General features: G+C 47.5%; 1 protein-coding gene across 2 annotated transcripts in view; it reads right to left on the bottom strand.

Annotated features, from left to right (window-relative positions):
- MTA1 (metastasis associated 1) overlaps positions 1–13,660 on the bottom strand; it is a 76,845-nt gene extending 63,185 nt beyond the window's left edge. For both annotated transcript variants that reach the window (XM_083867214.1, XM_083867215.1), the window contains exon 1: positions 13,556–13,660. In XM_083867214.1, coding sequence (XP_083723340.1) covers positions 13,556–13,583 — 28 coding nt within the window. In that variant the 5' untranslated portion in view covers positions 13,584–13,660. The remainder of the gene's footprint in view (positions 1–13,555) is intronic.
- Positions 13,661–17,602: the final 3,942 nt, after the last annotated feature.

The raw sequence follows: 17,602 nt of genomic DNA, 5'->3' as shown, positions 1-17,602 counted from the left end.
GGAACCCCTTTTATCCCTGGGCTGACCAGAGAGACACCAGGGCATCTACCCATCACAGCCTGTCCAGCTGTCCCGTGTCTCGAGCTGCAGACACACCTTTTCTCAGTCTGCTGCTTACAGCCCGTTATCCATAAGTCTCCCTGGATTTACAGACCCACCTACCCACAAGACCATAGCAGTGACCGCCGGGCAAATGACCCCAAGGATGCTGCTCTTGCACTACCTGCAAACAACTCAAGTGCCCTCTTGCCCCTTCAATGGAGCTGCCTGCCTTAGGAGAGATTAGCTAACCAGGAATCCCAAGAGCAACAGTTCTTAACAAACCTATTTTCCAAGCAATTGTCTTGTCAAAAAGTGTGTTGCTGTCAATACACCTTGATAGTGAAGTCCCAACCCGGTCTGGGTAGGAGTGACAAGCCAAGAGTTCCAGTGCTTATGCTCAGCACAAGTCTCGAGTTATCCAACCATAGAGTGCAACCAGGGCTAAGAAGCACTGAAATAGCATACCAAATTTTTGATTTTTTTGTGCATTCTGTGCTCCAGAACTCTCAGACTGATCATCAACCATCTTCACAGATGCTAACAAGCACGTGAGTGACTCCAAAACTTTGTTTGCAACTGCAAGACTCAGTTCCGCTTAAATATCACATCCCTGCAGTCTTTAATCTGTTGGAAGGTCTCAAGTGAGAAACAGAGTTTGGGCATCTGGTTTGTAGAAAACTTTCTGGGTTGGTACCAGAAATAGTTAACACATCCAAGTAACTAGATCCTAAATTTCCATTCCCAAACACTGGCTCTGAGCAGCACATTAAACAGGAAACAACAGGCTCAACATTACTATGACCAACTCTGACCAGAAGTCACAAAACCAAACAGATAACTGGCAGCTTCAGCAATGACAACTGCTGACTGAAATAACAATGGTGGGTATTAAGCAATTTACTGATCAGCAGAGTAAAGAGAAATTATTTCTCCCATGGCAGAACCACCCATGACCAACAAGGCCACTGCAGTGCATATGGAGGCTTTGAGCCTACTTGGCCACTTCTGACTGGAAGGCTCCAACAAGTGAAGAAAGGAGGAGTTCTTTCCCTCCAACTCTCCAATACTTCCTATGACAACCAGCTACTCCTCACTTCAGGTACTCTGACTGAGGCAGATGCAAAAAATAGTACTTTTGTATACACTGTGCCTAAAAATTGGAAATTAAAGGAGATGTCAATCTATGTTTTGAAAATATAACCTTGTCTTTAATCCCCTGGGTTTCGGGTGGCTGTTAAAATGCTCATAGTTCACCATTTTTAATCAGCTTTTTTGTGTGCATGTACATGCATATATTCTCAGAGACACATTTTATACCTCAAGTGAACATTAATTTGATTTTTCAAGTAACTACAGTTTATTTATTGTAAAATCTGGGCTGGATTTAAAGAAAGCTTATCACAGATGAATGGTTTAACAAAGAACAGCTCACAGTGGTATCCAACAGTACTGAATAATAAACCTCCCCAACATTGTCTTGGTCAGCAGCAGGAGCATCCCCAGACCCACACTGTGTGCCAACTACTGCAAACCAAGCTCACGGGAACCACCACATTCTGCACGTTGCTGGCAGAAAGGCAGAACCAAACCTGTCCCTCAGGATGCTCCAAGAGCTGACACATGACAGTGCAGAGGTGCATTCTTAGGCCAGTGCTTGATGACTTCACCATGTCAAATCTACAGCCCAGTACATCTCATCCATGTTTTAGACTAATGCCACAACTATGCTAAGCATTTCACCAGTAGCTATGCAACTAATGGAGAGCTATTTCCCATTGCTGAAATTACCTGGAAAAGGGTGTCTTCCTCTCTGCAAGTAATGCAGAGCACACTGCAAATCACATAACACAAAATAACACATATCAGAGGTATTTGCATTTTTCATAGAGATTTTAAATACTAGAACTAAAATTAAAATGCTATCCTGCACAGAGAATTGTTTGAATTCCTGTCCCACATGTCCAACATGGAAATTTTAAGTTCAACAAACCACTCTCCAAACTGATGCCTGGGCTGGCGAGAACACTCCTCTGAAACTGCTCCACAAGCAGCCAAGCCCAAGAAGACTGATTTCCTGCACAGGAGGCTCAAAGGAGGCACACCACTGGGCCCTACGTTCCAAAACACTGCCTTTCTCCTGGAGTAGCTCTTCCACTTCACCTCCAGCTTCCACCCAATTCATGGAAGTGCACTCTTTCTCATACTGCCTGCCCAACTAATATTATTCCCTTTTTGCTTTCAAGGCAGTGCCTACAATTGTAGATGCATGTGCACACACAAAATAACAGAAACCTTCCACAGACTCCCAACAATCCAGATGTCAATAGGAGACATCCTGTATGTGCACAACTGCCAGGGTCCTGTACCCTGGGCTGAAAGAGTGGATGGAGGAGTAGACAAAATTAGCAAATCTCTAGACAACAGGGAGGTACACATCTCAACTCCTACTAAGAACAGGAAGGAAGAGTTGTTTAAAACAAAAAAATAAGGTCTAGCGACAGAAAAGTAGAGCTAGATAGCAAACAAAACAAGTCAGGCCATTCAAACACAACTGACTATCTACCACTGCTGATTTATTTGCTTTCCTACTTACAAAATTGAAGAAAAGGACCAGTCTAAAACTGCTCTGCATCACACAAGTAAGATATGCCCCCTAAGCACCATAAAAGGCACATGAAGGCAATCCTTCACCACCCAGCCGCCTGAAGAGAGCTTCAACCCCATACCTTCACAACAGCTGTTAGCTTCAGCTCACCATCTCTGAATTAATCAGCCATGCATCCATACCACGACCATAATTAATGGCACCATTCATGCATGTTAGAGTTATTCGTGATCAGCCTACAACAATGACTGAGGAGTGTGGAGATACCAAAAGGCAGCGAGGACCATGACACAGATCACAAACTCAAAACGTAGTTCTTCCCCTTGCCTGGGGTGTAATGGAGCAGAAGTACAAACATACATAAATCTATCCCAAAAAAGCCCTTTATATCCCATAATACTTTTTCTGAATAGGCACAACACAACTTGCCAGAAAGCAATGCTGTATTACACAGGTAATGACTGAACTGCTAGAACACATAGACGCAAGTACAGCAGCTAAAACTAGAATGACAGCCTACAGAAGATGAAAATTTTCCATAAAGGCAGTAAAATAACAGCTCTCAATTCACAATTAACGTAACAGAATTTCTTTTTGCTCTTCTGTGCTTTTAAGGCATTATTGCAAAAGACCTTCCCCCTCTGCCTTCTTCACGTCAGCTGTTGCTTATGTCTACATCAGCCCATGGAAAAGAAAATCAGGAAGGGGTACAGCAAAATAACACACACTGTCTAGAGGTCATATATTTATAAGATTAGACATGTCTGAGCTACCTAATAACCTTATGGGCTTTTAGGTGATCAAGTTGCAAAAACATCCAAAAGTATTTTTATCCTTCCCAAATGCACACTTGCCTTTCAAGCTACAAGTGCTTTCTGAGGACTGACCTGTCTGAGTATGCCCTACTTCACCCCTCAAAAGTCCTACACAGCAAGTACTGCACCAGCCTACAGAGGTACTTGGGATATGAGGGAGGCTGGGGCCTTCCGTTTCCCACACTCACTCACCGCTGCTGAGTACAATGTGCAATTCCAGACACGAGATAAAGAAGTAACTTCACAATTGCAAATATTTTCCCTCCCCAACCTACAAAGCTGCTGCTCTGAATTAAAGACAAGCATCAGGAAAGTCATAAGCATAAACTTATGATGACCTGCTTATTTTATGACTTCTTTTACAGGAAATATGTGTCTCTGCATACTCTGGCCTCTCCAATTCAACTTTGGGCCAGTTTCCTCCAGTAAGTTCCAGTTTTCAAATTATTCACCAGCTTTGTCCCTAAACTGTCAATCATATTACATTCTGGATAATACAACCGCTCTTGGTGTGAAAGAGGAGGTTGGAGAGGCACCCCTGCAAGTCCTGCAATCTCACCTGGCAGAGCCCAAATCCTACAGCCTTCTGACTCTTCAAAAAGCAGCAACGCTCACAGCAGCAGTCACCTGATAAAATGTTCAGTTACATAGCAGACAGAGTTTCAACACAGAAAGCATCAGAAGCACAGTATTTTCATTACCAGAAAGGCAAAATTGAAACAGTTCTTTCTATCACTAAAGGAATTATGGGGCCGAATACATTTGGCAACATACACAAAACAGGTATTTCCAAATTAATGTCTTTCATGGATTAACAAAGGTACTAAAGGTGCATGAGCTCAATTTGTATTTACAGAACAGCAGTATTTGTGGCTACAGTGGATACATCAAGCTGAGGATGAGACAGCACATGCTGTGGGAAACACCACCACTACCACCTAGCTCCTTAAAAATGCAGAAAAGCCAAGCACACAGTCCTCTGAAATACTATAGCCAACTAGTGAGGGACATGGCAAAAGCAAATATGTCCTGCAGAAATCTCACCTCCACACAGTTAACAGCAAACCATCACTAAATTTAGCAAGGATAAGTTGAAGTACCCTAGTAAAATCAAGCCAGTTTTGCTGTTTCTTGAGCAAGGATTATTTATACATTCGCATGGTAAACAAAATGTTCATATTATATTTTTTTCCAAATGTGCAGAATGACAGAGGGACAGCCAATGTTCTTGGCTCTTTTGAGATGTAATCTACAGATCACTTTTTCTAACAGGCCTCCAAAAATCCAGATTCAGTATTATTCAAATCATAATTCAACAGAGAAGCAATTCATAGCAAGATCCATATAACACAACTACAGATTATGAACAGACCTACAAAAAACGTTTATCCACATCAGCTCTTACAGCAAGAGTTATTGCAATAACAATACCTCCAACAACAACAACAAAAAAAAACCCCATCAAAACACCAAACTCTGAAGGACCTGTAATAGATTCAAAGAAAAAATAAGTACCTTCCATACAGAAATCTACTCAAGATAAGACATAATCTATCTTTTTGAAGAAAAAAATTTCAAAGTTAATGACATGCAACATGCTTGGACAACCTGTCTATTGCTTGATTGAGCCTAAACTCCAAAACATTTTGATATTTGGAACTACCCAGAGGTCTTCTGTTCTTTGTTTCCTATCATGTCAAGGGACGGGGCAAGAAAAATTCCTGTCCAGCCATCTCATATCTTTTTTTGCTCAATTCTTAGTGAACCAAGGTTTATGCAACTCCATTATCCATTCATTAGCTCTTCCCTATTAACTCCTGAACTCTTTGTTCAGACATTTCAGAGATGGACAGAAGTCTCAAATATAATTAAGTTCTGATCATTGTTCTCTATCTTAAAGACATAGATGCAAAAACTACATGAGAAAGTGAGAAAGGTGAGACAGATATGAAATGGTTCCTGTTTCAGAAACAACTAACAGATTAGGTTTCAAAGCAAATCACTGGAGATTTCGCAGTGTTTGGAGGAATTATCAGAAGTCCTTGCTTTCTGATGCACCTCTCAACTCCCCTATTGTCAGTGCTCCTCAAGGAAGGTCCTGGGCTCAATTAAGTTCTATTTTGATTCACAATGGCCAGGTGTGCTCCCAAATATTTCCCCTCTCTGCCAGGGAAGAAGGCAGGTATTCTGCCTCACAGCAATAGCCATGGGACTGAAGATCTCAGCTCTGCGTGAGGCACAAAGTTCATACAGATGGTACCTTTCCCAGTAAAAGTGTAAAATTCCAAAGCAAGGAGAACAGAAGAAAAGGGAAGAACCACATTATGGAAGAAAACCACAACTTATAGATTGTCAATGTCCTTATTTCTGTTCCTCACAGCACTATTAGCTGTTTTCACTTGCAGACATCTATAGAAAAAAAAACAAAGGACAGGAGTGTGCTCGTATTTTTGACAAAGAGGTTACGGGTGTCAGTGGTACTTCATGGGTCACTCTTAGGTAAGAACTGTGCCATACTGGAATAACTGCTGCTAGGGATGCCACCCCAAAGGAGACAAAAAGTCTGTACAAACAAGACTCAAAAAGAAACTGTACAAGAACCCTGGAAATAAAATTAAGCTTCCAAAGCACCCTAAGGACAAAGAAGCAATTTTGCTGTGAGAGATCAATTATATGGCAGTTCAAGAAAACCAATTTCAATTAATCCACTCCCAATATTCCAGCTATAACTAAGGCACATTTGCATGTGGCACGGACACTTCAGGTTCACTGAGTCAACTCCCTCCAGCTTCCTGCAGGACGAGTCTATGCTAAACGTTCCTGGAGAACCACTTTTTCTATTCTGTGCTTCACAGGACATACCAAAGCATAGTTTGAAGGCCTCTGGACACAAAGCCTCTTCTGCATTGCCTCTCCTGCTACTTTAGCTCCCAAGAATGCAGCCATACAAACATTCTCTGTAGCAGCAAAATTGTGTGCCTATGTAATTTCAGCTGCATCCAGTGCCTTTCTTTGTGTGTCAAAAACATGGAAACAGTTCACGCTTAAAAAAAGAAAAACCTTTCCCCAAAGGCATGTTGTAAGGGAAGACCAGGATGGTCTAATTTACACAAGAGTCACTTGAGCAGAGAAACATTTGAGCAGACAGAGAAACTAGTAAGAGAGTTCCTTAAATCGTGGGAGAGTATTTGGAGGGAGTAGGGGGAATGGAACAGGAGTATCCTCAAGCTACACCCTAACAACAATCACCATCTATAGCAGCCAAGAAAACAGCCTGTTCTGTTGTAATTCCATTGCTAAGGACAGATAAGAAAAGCATTATTTTCCAGAAGATATTTAGGCAGCAAAGATGATGACAAGAAACTAGCATTGTGTTCCCTGCAAGAATCTCAAGAGCTGCAAAACAAGAACCTCTGTAGTACTCAAGACACCAAGTTTGGCATCATCCTCAAAAAACAAACAAACTAAAAAAGTTGTGTTTCTTGATTGGGTTTGCTTGTTTGTTTAAGAGCAACACTGAACTTCAGTTTGCCAACGTGAATTATCTGCTTAGGCCATAATATGACAATATATTAAGTCCAAAGGTAGGGGTTTCAGTGCCAGATCAGAAACATCATGGCTTCACAATGCAAAACATGGACAAAGTGTAAACTCCTGACAGCATTTCTGCAGATGTTTCTTCAAACATGAGTGCCAGTGAAGCTGATTCATCCCCCGCCCTCCCATATCACCCCCTCAAGCTGCGACAGCCTCTCCTTGGATGGCAGGAGGCCTGCACACGGTAAACCCAGTCAGGCACTCACACGGGTCAAAAACCTGTCTCCAACCAAACCAACGCCTGCTCTGCAGCACAGCCAGGCCAAACTGTGTAAAAGCCCAGCGAAGGAGAGGACAGCTACAATTGCTTCAATGGACACCCACCCTACCAAAAGAAACACCTTAAATCAACATTGTCAAAAGAAACATCCATAGAAAGTGTCTCACTTGGCTGGTTCACATTTGCTCAGATGTTGACAACTTAACTCTGTAAGGACAAGCCCTGTGCTAAATCAGGAATCATCTGTTCACGCCACACTAACTTTATGCTTGGTCAAGTGTCATCTGTCCTCCTACATCTTGCATGAAAGCATAAAGTCCCCAAATTAACCAGAGCACATTGTGTGCAATTTAACAGAAACATTACGGTGGGCCACATCTGACACGGATCATGATCTGGCAATGAACAGAACCAGAGCCATGGAAGCCCAGACATCACGAAGACTCAACAGCTTGCCGGTAACACACGTGTAAAGGACTGGAGAAGCCCAAATCTTTTCTCTGCTTGCAAACTCACTTTAAAGCCACCAACTAACTGCTTTGCTTTACTGATCAATGCCAAGTAAAAATTATCTTACAAACACTTCTCCTTCCTAAAAGTGGGCCAACCAAAGAGCTGGAAGAGAAGAACAGGTGCATGGTTTCTTTAGGGGTGGGCTACAGCCCAAAAGCTTGACCATTACTCTGCAGGTCCTTCCAGACTTGGTTCTACAAGTAAAGAAAGGACAAGGAACCATCCCAGGACTTCAAAGATACTCTGAAGCATGGCCTCTCCGTATACCGGATTTATGGTGGTAAGTTCCAAAGACCTAGAACCATAATTATCTTACAAGAGCACCTTTCCCGAAAGTTCCAGTTACCCAAACTTCATTGGAAACCAAGGCAAAGCAGCTGCAGGGCTTGGTCACTTATCTGCTTGAGGATTTAAAAAACAATAATGTGCTTGGAAAGCAACAAGACAGAGTGTAAAAAACACCTTACTTGGTGCAGAAGTAGCACTGATTTCACACGTTACTTTTTGCCAGCAGATGCCCAGAACTACCAGAAGCCAGCCTCCACAGTTCATACCTTTGCTTTCAAGTGACCCCAAACTGCTCACGAGTGGTTTATAAATCAAAGTAAAAACAGTAACAGCAACCATCTCATTCTCTTCTCATCCTCCTGGGGAGAAACTATGCACTCTATTTACTTAAAGTCAGGATGCTTAAACATCGTAAGTTGCTTGAAAAATAACTAGATGCAAGTGAAAGGAACATCTTTGACATTCACCAAAATCATAATAGCTAAACAAAACAAGTTTTAAGAGCCTTTTGCCAAAATTTCTTATCGAAAGTCTTTTATTCACCATCACTGAAAGGAAAAACACCAAGGAACAAAGTGGACACTGCCAAGGAGTGCCTCAGCCACCCACCAGACCTCCAGCATTGCCCTCCAGCCCAGCTCTCCCAGAACACTGCCCTGGCACAGCCTCCCACCCACTAGCCCAGGAACCACCTCAACTCACCAACAGAGCACAAGCAAGTTTAGTCCTTTCACTCCACTGTGCCAGCTGCAAATGGTGTGCAGCTAAATCCAGAGTTGTCACAGCTCCAGCCCCCAAGCACACCCAAGCTGGCTGATAACACTCTGCTCTCTGATAACTCTCTGCTGCTCCCCAGGCAGCATTTCCCAATAAAAGGCTAACAAATGCTGAAGCAGTCTGATATGGGGGAGAAGAAAAAGGGAAGGGAGGGAAGACTGCAAAACATGCAAGATAAACTTGTGTAACTAAAAACAATGAAAGGAAAAGATGAAGAAACCCACTGCCTAGCTGTTGCTGGAAGGTGATAAGCTAGAAGCGGTTCTAAATTTATTAGGGCCAACGACTTCAAAAGCCTATTAGTAATTTTCAAGAATAAACTCTCATTTTTATCTTTACAGGTTATTTAATGCCTCTCTCCACTAAACCCATTCTCAGTTCAGGTTACCTACAACAAAAACAAAAAATTTTGTTAGAAAACAAAATCTCAGCAAGCACAACCAAAATAAGGATATTAAAACAAGTAATCCCTCCTGTCACCCAAAACACATACATGCTGACAACAAAGTAAGAGGACAGGAGAAGGTTTCAAGTGATCCTGCAGTTAAACAATCTGAATTTGCTCCAGATTCAGACTCAGCAACATGTTCTAGGCAAGCCTCCTTAACAGCTCTCAGTTCTTTACCAGGAAAGCTCAAACAATTATTATTGACATTACTGTGATGTCAAGAGGACTGATGCACCATCCCTATTGGCACTATGGAAGCCACAAGCTGTAGGCTGTCACAAGAGCCTGGATGCCAAGTAGGAGTATGGAATGGGATGGGAGCAGGTCAAACCACAGTCCCCAGCCATGCATTAATAGCACCCTCTGGTAGCAGAGACGATGTCATATTACCGTCCTTAAAAACTGTGGGGTCTACACTGAAATAAGATGTGTGACTGCAGCACAGGCAGACAGACACACCACCACCAGCTATAAAGTAATGACCAACATCCAGTAAGTTCTGGAGCTTCAGCCTCCAGCACACTGGAATAAAGCTGCTCTGAACCTTAGGTGCCCCCATCAGGCACTATGGGTCATCACGTCCCTCACTTTAAAGGTGTCAGATGCATCAAGTACTTCTATGCTTAAATGATTTGTGATCAGATCTCCCAACGCCATTTAAACATGCCTTAAACATACCACAGACTCAAAAACAGTGATAATTTTGCAGCTAAGCATGCTCCCTAACAAGAGGGTAACCTGTAAAAGTAAAAAAAAACCCGTAACACACTTAATCTGAAAATATAAACTAACAGTTGTCTCAGCAAAAGTGTTTTCTTCAGCAGTTTTTCCTCCATCCTTTCTACCCTTTCTTTCCCCATCCCCTTGCTCCCTTGCCCTCCCACTGAGCCCATTCAGCTGTTCACACAGTCCCACAGTGAACCAGATTGGTTGGCTGAGGCAAGATTAAAAATAATCCAGGAAAAAACAAAAAGTGAGGAGGAGGGAGGTGGAAAAATTAAGTTCCTCAAATCAGTGCAAGATAAAAATGCAAGAAATCATTGTTTCACTACATCAAGGGAATGCCATAGGGGCATAGACCTGCAGCGGGGCTCAGTCAATTGCCACCACTAAAGGAATACTTGTTGCACCAGAGTTAAGCTCTCCTGGAGAAGGCGGAGACAGAACACCTTCTGGAAAGTCTCTTGATACCAAGATGGCTTGTTCTCTTCCAGGCAGCTGACACAGCACTCTCCTGAAAGCAGAGCCTGGCACTAGCAAGAACAATGAACATCACTCTCCCACGTGCATTTTTTCATCAGAGGCCCCAGATTCCAGCCCAGAGGTCCCAAGCTTCTCCAATCTGGTGTTTATCCAACATTCCCATGAGGTCTGTGATCATGCAGGCTACCAGTCCACTCCATGAAGAGGCAAACCAGCCCACCGTGACTCCTTCCAAGCGAAAGCAGTCCACTCTATTCATGCTGCCATTTGTTTCATGGCTGTACAGCAGCTGTTAAGATAACTCCTCACTTCTGCTACAGAGGGGGCAGGCGATTCCAGGATTTCCTACTGGCCAACAACTAAGATCCCCCATTTCATTTTGGAATTTGATACCCCGGCATTCTTCCCCACACATTTCCAAAGTTTTACATTCCCCCAAATTGTGGCAGCTCCTAAGCCCCCCAGCACAGTCACTCTGCTTCTCAACACAAAGGTGAAGACTTCAGCCCCCACAGCACAGGCTCCTCAGCTCCTCTACCCAGGACCACATGAAGAGAACAACACACTTCATGTCCACTTGCTGTAAACCCACTACTGGCTTCTGAAAACAAAAATCCATGGTGTTTCATGACCAGGCCTGCAGCGGTGATCATCCTTTCTGAGTGAACATATACTTCCAGGAGCAGTATTGATCTGTAGTGAGCAAGCTGCTTTTGGCAGATGTTAGGTCTGGAGTTCATGCAGTGCATCCGGTAGCCACAAGTGTAATAAGAGATTATCTGCTGAGTGTTTGTCTTCCAGTGGGAAGTGTATGAAATGGCTGTGCACAAATCCCATTCCAGATTTAATCCTGCCACAGAGTTCACACACAACTTCAGTGCACAAAACCATGCACAGAAGACAGCAGCACCAGAGGTCAGAAACAATTTGATTACACACACTCCTGGGCTCGGGCTGAACAGAACTCTCACACAGAAACAGCTGCATCCATCCATATGTTGATCTTGGTCATACATCAAATCAAGACTTTATCCATATAGACCGTAACAGAGCACTGTAACCTTGGCTATCAGCCAGCTGCCTTGCCCTCTGCCCAGAAAGGCTATGGAGCAAATCCTGGGCACCATTTCCAAGTGCAGGAAGGACAAAAAGGTAACTGAGACCAGCCAAAATGAATATTCTAAAGGCAAATCACACCTGACCAACATGACTCCCCCTGTCTGGGACAAAGAGACTGGCTCAGGGGAGAGCAGGGGGTGTTGGACATCTTAACTTCGTGTCAAAGGCCCTGCTAAGCCTCCCACAGCATCCTTCAAACCAAAATGCTTGAAAAACTGGACAATAAAGGTAGGGGGAAAACTGTAACATCGGGTTTAAAGGATCACAATCAGCAGTTACAACCTTCACTGGGCTGCTGGTTACTAATGGCATTCCTCAAGGATCAGCCAGCCCTGCTTAGAAGAAGGGATAGGATGAGGGAAAACGGGAAGGGGGAGCCCAGCTGAAACAAGAGAAAATCCATCTAGGCACATGGAAACAAATATTTTCTCTAAGCATGGCTGAACACTGGCCAGGGCCCAAAATAAGGGTGGCATCACCATTCTTAGAGCCTGGGATGGACACAGCCCTGAGCACTGAGATCTACCAGGGCATTTTCTAGCAGGAGGTCCATCTAGAGACCTCCAGAGGTGATTTCCCACCTTTTGTGAGATGCACAGTACAGATTTAGCCATACAAAATGCTAAGAGATGACACTCCCCACAAGACTTGGCCATTCAATGATGAACAAAAATTTCCAGGGAAACTACTCCCTTCACAAGTCACACCAGGGTGAATTTCCCCAACTCATCTTGCCTATCATCCTATTCTCAGCATCTTCAAACCAACATAATGCTACAGGCACTATCAGCCTGGGGCAACCCAAGACACAAAGCTGGGACAGCCAAGAATCAGCTCTTATACCTCTGTGAAACCAGAAAAAAAAAAGTACAAACATGACAAAACAAACGGCATTTTTCTGGGTAAAAAGTAAGGGTAGGCCAGAAGAGCAGAAATAACAGAAAGTAGTTGCTGATGGAGAGCAGCCACACAGGATGGCTTGGCCACCTTCGCTATATTTTTTCTCTTGTTTACTTTACTTTGGTTTTGCAGAACTCCACAAGAAACAGGGCATTTTGAAAAGGAGGGAACTCCGCAAAAACACCTTCCTGTACAGCCTATAGTCCTGGGGAGAAGGAAGCTCCACAGAACAGCTTTTATGAAGGAAAATGGCCGAGCACAAATTCATGCCAGACCACCCTCAGTTTATGTTCCATAAAACACAGTCCCAAACCCCGTTGCCTCTCTTTTCTCTTCACGTGAGCCAAAACAAAGGACAATCAGACAGGAGCACAACCCTCAACAGAAGACTAATGGGAAAGCACACAACAAAACAGCAAGAGTGGAAGTGGAGGCCAAGATCTGCAGGACGTGCCTCACACCAGCCCCCTGGTCTACCAGCAGCCTCTGCCCATCTTTGTGCTCCTTATCTCAGCAGCTCCTCCTGGGTCTCCACCCCGACAACCTCGCATGACCCCCCATCTGAGCAGCCTCGCCACATCGGGCCCCATCCCGGGGCCTGGCCCCACGGCTGCTCTGCTCCAGCCCCGCTCACCCATCCCACCCTGCCCCAGTCCCGGATCTGCCCGACCCCCCCACCAGCTGGAACCTCACACGCCTCGTCTCCCCACACCCTCGTGTTCCGCACGGCCCCACGCGGCCGCTCCCCCTCACCTCGGCCATCCCGCTGCGCCCACCGCCCCGGCTCACCCAGCCTCGGGCACAGCGCCCCGGCTAGGCCCGCGCCGGGCCCCGCAGTCCTTCATCCCATGGAACCCCATGTCAGGCCCCTCTCCCCAGGGCAGACCCCAGGCCCCTGCCCCGCGCCCGCGGGCCCCTCCCGGGCTGCCCCGGCCCCGGCCCCCGCCCGCCCCGCCCCGGGCCTGCTCCGCCGGGCCCCGAGCGCCGGCCGCACGCGGGAAGCGGCGCGGGGCCGCGGCCGCTCTTACCTCCGACCCGGTACATGTTGGCGGCCATGCCCGCGAGCGGGCCGGGTACGGGGCGCGGGCCGCTCCCGCCGCCGCCTCCAGGTGCCGGATCCGCTGGAAAATGGAGGCTGGAGCGGGTGGCGGGGGAGGGGAGCGGGGGAATTAAAGGGGCCGCGCCGGCGGACGGGGAGGGAGCGAGGCGGAGGGCGGGGCGGCGGCCGCCCGGCGGAGGGGGCCCGGCGGCAGTGGTGGCAGCGGTGGCGGCGGGAGGGAAAGAAGGAAGGAAGGGAACGAGCCAGAGCCGCCCGCCCGCGGCGTGTGAGGGCGGCGCTCGGGCCTGCGAGGGGAGGGGAGGGACGGGACGGGACGGGAGCGAGCGGGGCTGGGGGCGGCATGGCCTCCTCACACACACACAGGGAGAGAGTGACTGCACGTACACGAACAGACTGCCCGTACACACAGACACCCAGAGAGCACCTCTGCTCACTCACAGAACACCTACACCCAGCCTATCCTTGCACACGCACGCAGCCTCCCCTCACACACCGCCTGTCCTCACACACAGTCACACACTGACCTCCTGTGCACACAGTGCCACACACTGACCTGTGCACACCAGTGGCACACAGACACTGGCCTCCTGTGCACACAACCCTCCTCACCCAGCTCTCCGGGCCCCACACAGGCTTTGCTCTCCTCATGCACCAGCCCTGATCTGGTATGGGCAGCCCTACACACACACAGCAGCCTGTCCTCAGGTAGAGGCTGGCACATACACACACACACGCACACACATACACACAGAGTCTTCCTCACACACCCCCAGCTGCCACAGGCCATCCACACCCAGGGCAGGAACAGCAGGTCCCTGCACAGACACAGCCCTCCTTGTGCACACCCACAGCCTGCTCACACCTACATCCATGTGCTTCCCATGGACATCCCTCCAGCCCTACACACACCTCCTGCTCACACTCCCCACTCCTGTACTATCTCATTTGGGTCCCCTCCGCACTTGTGTACCCCACTGTCACACTGGGGCTTTCTCCCCTCTTCAGGTGTCAGCCTGAGAGGTGAAATGATGGCTTTAGCTTTCCCTTGCCCACTGACCTGTGGGTGTCACTGGCTCTGAGCACACCAGGGCTGCACCATGCAGGTACACCCCTTTTTCAGCCCTGCACAGCTCCTGTCCAGGTGTCTCCTCAACAGCCCTGCAGTGGTTACACAGTTGGTGAACAGCTGTCAGCTCCAGATCATTCTGCAAAACTTGCGCATTGCTACTGCCACTTCCTCTCCTACAGGAACTGGCTGATGCCAAAAAGCACCCCAAGAAACCACCATTCTGTGGAACATAACACCTTTACAGCAGGTCCCCCAGCAAGGGCTGACAAAGTGCAGCAGTGAAGGTGACAGGCCATCCCCCCAAGGACTTCTCCATGCATGTGACCAAGACTGGGTGGTGAAGGTCAGTGAAAAGCTAGCGCTCTGATGGTCAGCAGAAGCAGATCTGGAGCACTGCTAGCCTCAGGCAAGGCAGGATGACTATACGTGGCTCCAGCACAGAGCTGGAGAGTCACCTAGTGTTACCCAAACTAGGGGACACCCCAGGACCCCTCCACACAGTCACATAGGTCAGGATGGCCAAAAAATATGTCATGAAACTCTTTGCTGGAGTAAGTGGTTAACAGTGCCAACAGTCATACCCTTTACTGAGCAGAGCTGCTGCCTGCACTCTCAACACTGCTTCTCACAAAGTACTGAAACACCTACATAAGACCACCCGAAACACTGACATCTGCCAAAATACATCTATTTTTCAGAAAGAAAAGGGCTCTTGTTAAAATTCACTTTGTGTATTAGGAAAACAACCCTACAACACCAAATCTCTGAGAGTCCTCAGATCCCAGGAGGGCACGGGGCTCTACTTTTATGTTCCCAGTGTGCATGAGGAGCACGGCTGAGTGAGGAAAACACTTCTGGGGGTGAAAATCGGTCAGCCAAAAAAGGTCGGTGCACCAGGGAGCACTGCCGTGATATTTCCTCCTTCCCGAGCCATCCGGGAAAGTGTGTGCCAGCACAGGCACCGGGCACACCGCAGGACATGAGGGTTGACCCTCCCCAGGCTGCTGCTGCAACTGCTCTGCCAAGCTGAAAATAATCCAGTAGGACACAGAAAAATTATCCAGAACAAATATTTACAAGTCACATCCCAGAGCACTTGGTAGTTGCACACGGAGAAGCGGACGGTCACATGGCGTTGACTACTTTTTCCAGATGCTAACTTGTCTTTTAAATGATAGCAACAAAAACATGTTGGATCTTCCCTGCTGTTCCTCTTCCAGGTTAAGCAGCAGCTGTGGTCAGGGCCAGGGTGTTGTGCAGTTGGAGGGAGGGAAGCTAAGAGCTGCCAGACTCAGCCTGGGACGGAAAGAGCTCTTGCCCCACCTCCCCCCACCCCATGGTGCCACCAACTCCCACCGTGCAAATCCAGACTTCCCAGAGGGCTTTTGGTGCATCCTGGCAGGGCCTGACTTGCGTTTGACATGTCTGCCATGGCAGTGAGGGTGCATATGATCTGAGAAACACCCAGACCCACAAAAGAAAGATGCCAGTGCTTTTGCTTTGAGAGCCCAGTCCTAGGCTGTGTGGCAGAAATTCATCTGTCCCAGTGCATGTGGATGAAGGAGGCTCTCCAGGTCCATTGCATGCAACGTGGTACACTCCGACCCAAAGTCGTTCTTGCTCCACCCAGCCCTCATTTCCTTCTCCTCTCTTCCAAGCAACAAGAGAGTGTGCCGAGTGCACTTGGCTTGGTGCTCTCTCTCCCTGCTGATGTGGGGTTGGTGCTCTGCTTTCCCCAGCAGCACACGAGCCTTTCCACCACCTCAGTCCCCTCCACTCTTTCATGTGCTGAGACAAATTCCTCTATGGGCTCTAAAAAGTGATGCTCAGGATGTGCTTCTTTCATACAGACAGGCCATCAGTGCAACTTTACAGCTGAACCTGTGCAGAAAATGCACAGCCAGAACACAGCCTTCACGTTTGTCTCCCCCAGCTCTCCCATGGTGCCTCCCCACCATTTCACCACCAGCCAGATCCCCTCCATGGCTTTAGGTGCTGTTTCTGCACTCCAGAGTACTGAGTTGGCCCTCTCCTAAGCTACCACCATTCCTCCTGCATGGAATGATCCAATGCCTGCTCTGTGCCACCATGTGTGTGTTTTGTGTCTCCTTCCAGCAAAGGGCTTGGGCCATAAATGCATCTGCACCTGGCCAGGCCGTGGAGAGCATCTAAGATATCAAGCAAGATTTGTGTCGAGAGCAGCCTGGCCTGCTCTGAGGGGCTCCCTTCAACTCAGCTCTTTGCTCTACCAGCTGTCATCCCTCCATCCCTCACCCTGGGGTCAGGACAGCACGAGGATACAGGCTGCTCTAGCACAGCATTCCCATTTCTGCCTCCAGCATCCTGGATCCTAAAGGACAGTGGCCACGGGCCCATTTCTCAAAATTTCTTCTTCACCTACCTTCCTCAAAACAACAGCTTAGCTCTCATCTTTCCTTCATCTCTCCACCCTCTGACTCCCCAGCGCCAAGCCCAGGTGCTCAGAACCCCAAACATCCCTGTCCCACAGTCCTCCCAGAAGCACACACAGCTTCAGGCTCCCACAGCCTCAGTCTTCCCCCCAAGATGCCCCCCTTGGTACCCCCAACACCACTCAATGCAGCCCCCAGATCAGAAACAGGCACCAGCCTGGTCCTTTCTTGCTGTGCAGAGGTGAGCACTGAGTGCTGGAGAGGGCTGTCATATCCAGGAGAGTGGCAGGAGATGAGCAGATCCTTCTGGGAAAGGAGGCAGCCAGGAGAACAGCAGGGCTTCAAAAACTACAGGAGAGCTCGGTGCCGGGAAGGACGTGCCAATCCACCACCTCTGCCCTGGAAGTGGCAGCTGGATAAATACCACAAGAGAACTGTTTCCTCCTGAAAACAACTGCCCCAGGCATGCCAGAGGAGCCTCTGCTGAGAGACAACTCAGGGAACGGGTGTGTGCTTTCATGTCCAGTTTTATTAG

This window comes from Zosterops lateralis (genome assembly GCF_965231275.1).
Source record: "Zosterops lateralis genome assembly, chromosome: 9".
NCBI lineage: Eukaryota > Metazoa > Chordata > Aves > Passeriformes > Zosteropidae > Zosterops > Zosterops lateralis.
This window is presented reverse-complemented; position numbering and strand designations above follow the sequence as displayed.